The sequence below is a fragment of the Marmota flaviventris genome, chromosome 8 (genome assembly GCF_047511675.1).
Source record: "Marmota flaviventris isolate mMarFla1 chromosome 8, mMarFla1.hap1, whole genome shotgun sequence".
NCBI classification, from domain to species: domain Eukaryota; kingdom Metazoa; phylum Chordata; class Mammalia; order Rodentia; family Sciuridae; genus Marmota; species Marmota flaviventris.
In genome coordinates this window covers 7,917,878-7,923,898 of record NC_092505.1, presented here as the reverse complement: position 1 = coordinate 7,923,898, position 6,021 = coordinate 7,917,878, and the positions used below count along the sequence as shown (strand labels likewise).

The 6,021-nt window shown below is 48.5% G+C and overlaps 1 protein-coding gene across 1 annotated transcript; it reads left to right on the top strand.

Moving 5' to 3' along the window:
* The first annotated feature begins 1,372 nt into the window (after window positions 1–1,372).
* LOC139706693 (carbonyl reductase [NADPH] 1) lies at window positions 1,373–4,733 on the top strand. The gene is made up of 3 exons (XM_071615061.1): window positions 1,373–1,776; window positions 2,471–2,578; window positions 4,020–4,733. The coding sequence occupies exons 1-3, from the start codon at window positions 1,488–1,490 to the stop codon at window positions 4,454–4,456; spliced, it is 834 nt and encodes a 277-aa protein (XP_071471162.1). The 5' UTR covers window positions 1,373–1,487; the 3' UTR covers window positions 4,457–4,733.
* Window positions 4,734–6,021: the final 1,288 nt, after the last annotated feature.

The window sequence follows — 6,021 nt, the reverse complement described above, 5'->3', positions numbered from 1 at the left end:
TCCTGTCTCAGCCTGTCGCGCCGCTGGGATTACAGGCCTGGCGCCCAGCTAAAAAATCAGAATTTTTTCTTTAATATTTATTTTTTAGTTATAGGTGGACACAATATCTTTATTTTATTTTTATGTGGTGCTGAGGATCAAACCCAGTGCCTAATACATGGTGGGCAAGTGCTGTACCCCTGAGTCACAACTCCAGCCCAAAACAGAAATTTCACATTAATTGCAAAATTAAGTTTGCATTAATTATAACTTGCATTAATTGTACATCAATTTCAATTTAGATTTAAATAGCCACTGTGGATACCTATGGGACAGGACAGAAATGAAACTTGATCTAGTCCCCTCTTCCCTAGTTGTAAGTTCCAAGGGATGAGGAAAATTCATTCGAATCACGGAACCAACTTATAAACTTTCTCAGCAGCAGTCCATTCCTTCATCTTAAAATGGGGAAAGAAAAGTACATCCTGACATGTGATTTGTGTGTGTGTGTGTGTGTGTGTGTGTGTGTGAGAAGGGCTGTGATGTGCCCAGGCACCTGTACACTGCAGCTCTCAGAGCCAGGTAGGATGGTATTTTTGCAAATACATAGTGAAGTAACAGTCGATTTAGTAGCTACTTCTCCATTCTCAAAAAGGACAGGCCAGTAGCTTTGCTTTTATATACTTAGGGTGAAATGAACAGAAATTTGATGCCCTGGACTTTCCTTTCAGTTCATTCCACAACTCTAGTTTGAAAGACTTCAATTGCAGAGATAAAGGGAGGGGAAGTTCATACACAAGCCACATGTCTTTCAAGCACAATTGTGAATAACTGGATATTTGGGGGTACAGAAAGCAAACCTTAGAAGACCAGCCCTGGGAGTCAGTACAGATGTAGTCACATGGCCAATCCCAATGGTTCTTCTCTACCAGGTAGGCACCTGCCAGCACCCACCAGCTCCCACTGGCCTGTGTGGCAAGGTAAGGGCCTTTTTGAATCCTTTCCTTTCCCAGGGCTCTGCACACAGTCTGCTTGGCAAACCGCTCCAAAAACCCTTCGGAGAAAGTCCAAGCCCTCAGCGTGGTTCCCAGGGATGCCAGTGATCTGCCCCAGCCTACCTCCAGGTTCACTCTGACTCCCCCAAAACATTCCTCATGTTCCTCTACAAAAAGCTACTCGATTTCACTGTTTATTCCTCTAACCGCGAAAGGAAACCACAGTTGAACAATTCATTAAATACACACCAATAAAACCAGGAAGCGAGTTTTGCAAAGATTAAATTGCAAAGCACAACTTTAATCTCCAGCTCCCAGTCCTTGACCACCTAAGATGACTCCAGGGGACTCCAGGCGGGCCACGCCTTGCGCGGGGCGGGGCTGCGCATGCGCCTGCGTGGTGGGTGGGCGATCCCGGGCCAGCAACCTGCGGATGCTCCACTTTTGCGCTCCAGCAGTGCAGAGGTTGTAAGGTCCGCTCTCCGCGCAGGTGTTCCGCGCTGCCCACCAGCCATGTCGTCCTGTCGCCGCGTGGCGCTGGTCACTGGAGGCAACAAGGGCATTGGCTTTGCCATCGTGCGCGACCTCTGTCGCCAGTTCTCGGGGGACGTGGTGCTCACCGCGCGCAACGAGGCGCGGGGCCGGGCAGCCGTGCAGCAGCTGCAGGCAGAGGGCCTGAGCCCGCTCTTCCACCAGCTGGACATCGACGACCCGCAGAGCATCCGCGACCTGCGCGACTTCCTGCGCAAGGAGTACGGGGGACTAGATGTGCTGGTCAACAACGCGGGCATCGCCTTTAAGAGTAAGCGGTCGGTCGGGGTGCAAAGCTTGTAGCCCTGGGGGACCACCTTCTGCAAGCGGCTCAGGGGCAGGTGCCCTCTGCTTTGTGGGATCCATAAAGTCTCCCTAGAAAGAAACAGAACAGCACAGACGGAAGCCATAGGGAAAGCAGAGACCGGGAAGGTGCAAGCCAAAGGGACATTGTGTTTGGGTAGCTGGGACTCATTGAGACCTTTCTAGGTTTTCTTTACAAAAAAAAAATTTACATTAAAGCAGTTGAGTAGACTTTTGACTACTTTTGAAATAAATAATTGCAAAAAATGGATTACACCAATATAGTAAATAGACAGTACCCATGACTCAGACTACCCCAATACTGCCATTCTACAAAAACAAACAATGTTATGAAACCAGAAGGTTGACTTTTTTCCGCTTTCAACATTTTTTTTTATTGCAGCATTAGAGCTATACATGATGATGGGATTTCATGCTACATGTTCATATAGAAGAAAATATAACAATATAATGTGGTCACTATCTGAAACACTTCCCCACTCCTTCCCCAACTGCTATACCCGGTTCCCAGGAGATCCCAAGTGTGAACAACCCTGCAAAAGACTTTACTTGGAGGGTGCCAGATATCCTATGCACTCTTTTATTTCTGAGAAATTGTACCCCATAGCAACTGTTTACTGTTTTCTCTTTTTTCTTAAAAGTGGCTGATCCGACACCCTTTCATATTCAAGCAGAAGTCACAATGAAAACAAATTTTTTTGGTACCCGAGATGTCTGCACAGAGCTACTCCCCCTCATAAAACCACAAGGTGAGTGGGGTGGGTGATCTGGCCCTGCCCTCCTGCAGTCTCCTCTCCTTGCCCCAGGCCTCTCCTGCTGCAGCTGTGTCCCTGCCTTGCTGGGCCTCCACCTGCCAGGTGCAGCTCTACTTCCCCCGCCCCCTTCTCCAGTGGCTTAATGCTCTGTGCACTGTTCTTGCCACACCTGGCTCTTTGGTATCCTCAAGTGTCTTTTCAAAGGTCTCCTCAGAGCAGCTCTTTATTTCTTCTTTCCCTCCTACTGACAAAGGCCCTAGATTCCATTCTGTTCACCCTCATTCAGACTCATGGAGTAGGACCACCTCACTAGACACAGCCCCACTAAACCTGTCACCGGCCCAAAACACTTCCAGACCAACTCACACATATGGATGTTCCTGATCCTCCATAACTCCTGATAACCCCCAATCTAAACTGACACTTTCAGAGGATGTCCATCCTTCCTCTAAATATTCCTGGCCACCCACCATCATGGGCACCCTGGTGGTCACGAGGCTCTGCCCCCACATCAGCAATGCCCATGTGCTAAGATTGTGCCCACTGAGTTGGGCATCATGGGACACCCCTGCAATCCCACCAACTCAGGAAGCTGAGGCAAGAGGATTGCAAGTTCAAGGCCCACCTCAGCAAATTACCAAGGCTATAAGCAATATAGAAAGAACCTGCCTCAAATTTCAAAGAACAGAGCTAGTTATGTGGCTCAGTGTTTAAGCACTTTCTAGAATAAATCCGTGGTATAAAAAAATTTAAAGTAAAAGGTTGTGCCCACTGAGAGTCAGCCGAATCCCTCATTCCAGCCCTAAATGGGCCCTCAGCTGACCATGCACACACCTGCAAACCCCCCTGAGAGGCCTCCCTTCTTGAGTCATGCCCTTTCCCAGGGCTCTGCACAGTGTCTGCTTCTGCTGAAGCTGTGCGAGGCACTCCCAGACTCCTCCAGGAGAAATCCAGGCCCTCACCATGGTTCACAGTGACGCCGTGATCTGCCCCTGTCTCCCTCCTGGCTCATTTCATCTCCCCATCAAAGTGTTTCATGCTGTGCACGCCACAGACTCTCCTAGTCTTCCACTGAAAACTGCCCTAGCACTCCTCCACTCAGTGAGACCCACCTCTCATTAAGGACACACTGGCAGCCAGCCGCCTTTACAACAACGAGATGTGTGGCTTAGAGTTGTCACTTGAGTATACAGCTTCCTTGCAACTTCTGTGCTTACAGGCACCCTGTGATCCCAGAATATTCTTTATGGAAGTTCGTTATGCAACCACCCAACAGTCCATGTCTGTTTCTCCTAAAGCTCATACTGGTAGCGCTCTTTCAAATGACAATTTTATGTTCTAACATCTCAGTATAATTGGTCTTCACTGTTCTCATGTAGATTTTATGTTACATGTTAACACAGATGAATGTATCATGGTTTGGAATGTATTTTAGGCAGAGTGGTGAATGTCTCCAGCATGGTGAGTCTCATCAGCCTTAAACGCTGCAGCCCAGAGCTGCAGCAGAAGTTTCGAAGTGAGACCATCACAGAGGAGGAGCTGGTGGGGCTCATGAACAAGTTTGTAGAAGACACAAAGAATGGAGTGCACGAAAAAGAAGGCTGGCCCAGTTCTGCCTATGGAGTGTCCAAGATTGGCGTCACAGTCCTGTCCAGAATCTATGCCTGGAAACTCAGTGAGCAGAGGAGAGGAGACAAGATCCTGCTGAATGCCTGCTGCCCAGGATGGGTGAGAACCGACATGGCAGGACCCTCGGCCACCAAGAGTCCGGAAGAAGGAGCCGAGACCCCCGTGTACTTGGCCCTTTTGCCCCCAGAGGCAGAGAGGCCTCATGGGCAGTTTGTTCAGGATAAACAAGTTAGTGAGTGGTGAGCTGAACTCACACCTCCACCATGGTCCCCATTTGGTATCCTGCACTGATGTGACCCAAAGGACATTTATGCTTTCAAAACTATCCTTAGACCAAAAAAAAAAAAAAATCCCACAAGGCATCCTTAGGTGTCACATGTCACAGGTGGAGCAGGGAAATCACTCAGGCACCACTAATTCCCTGAGGTCTTTTCTGATTCTGACACAGGGAGAGAAAAGTGAAATTGCTGAAAATAACTAATGAAATCGGCAAGTGAATAAAGGATTCTTGATAAATGTCCACTCTGCAGACTGTTTTCATGCTGAAGCAAACTCCATGCCAGGAGCTTGGTCACTGTAAAATCTAGGTCAAGGGGAGGGAGAGTGGAACTCAGGCGTGGTCAGACCTAGAAGGAGCCAGGCCTTAAACACCTTGCTCTGTGGGCTCTGCAGTCAGTTGCAACTACTCGTCAAACAGGAGAGCAGACACACTTAGCAAAACAAGCATCAGAGTTGGATGTGGCCCCTGGACTATGGCTTACCCCTCCCCCAGGAAAACGCACTACCACCAAGGCAAAGGCAGCTGCCCTGGTGTCTCCCCAAAGCCTAGGTCATTGTGTGAAAACAACCAGCAGCTTGAGAAGAGTGAGTGGGTGCTGTGTGCATGGTCACTTATGACTGAGCTGAGAGAAGTATTACAGAGACGCCTGGATGTGAGTGTTCCTAAGTAGGAATGGAGTATCCCACAACTGTAATACTCCCATGTTTTCCAAAATACAAAGGAGTAGAAGAGCATAGCGGGATGTTTGGAATTGCAGACCATAGATGTATATATAGACATTGATTACCATTTTTCCACTTTTTTTTATTGTGAGCTTTGAAAACTTGGGGAGGGTGAGGGTGTGGCTCGGTGGTAGAACACTGGCCTAGCATGGGTGAAGTCATGGGTTCAGGTCCACAGTTCAGTACCACAACAATAAATAAAAATTAGAAATGGAAAAGGAAAGCCCAGGATCTGGGACCTTACTTAGCAGTGGCTCAAGCAGAGTGGCCAAGCCTTGCTGTGTCTGGCTTTCTTTAACTGTCAAGCACTCATGGGATGACACATCAGTGTAAGTGTTGAAAATGGTGCCTGGCACATGTACCACAAGGCGTGTGCTTTTGTCACACCTGGGATCAGAGCAATGTCACCCCTGGTGGCGGAGAGAAGTCCTTGTTCACTGCCCATCGCCCAACTGGCTCCAGAGGGCATCAGGAAGTGTCCACTGTTCCTTCCCTCCCACAGCCTGGATCCGTGCTGTCCACACCTCAACTCGCAGGACTTCTCACTCTGCCCCAGGGGCTGCCATGCCTGGGGACCTGAAGAGTGAGCACCCCTGAGAACCAGCTCTTCTTTTAAAAGGGAGGTTTGGGGGCTGGGGTTGTAGCTCAGTGGTAGAGTGCTTGCCTCGCATGCTTAAGGCCCTGGGTTCTGTCCCCAGCACCACATAAAAATAAGCAAATAAAATAAAGATATTGTGTCCATCTACAACTAAAAAAAAAAAAATACTTAAAAAATAAGAGGAAGGTTTGGTTTCCAGGTTTGACCC

What these genes read in the sequence shown, in the direction of transcription:
- LOC139706693 (XM_071615061.1), top strand. Translation starts at nt 1,488, where the DNA reads ATGTCGTCCTGTCGCCGCGTGGCGCTGGTCACTGGAGGCAACAAGGGC. An exon ending in CGCGGGCATCGCCTTTAAGA is followed by an intron (nt 1,777 to 2,470) that starts GTAAGCGGTCGG and finishes TTTTCTTAAAAG; the next exon opens with TGGCTGATCCGACACCCTTT. An exon ending in CCCCCTCATAAAACCACAAG is followed by an intron (nt 2,579 to 4,019) that starts GTGAGTGGGGTG and finishes AATGTATTTTAG; the next exon opens with GCAGAGTGGTGAATGTCTCC.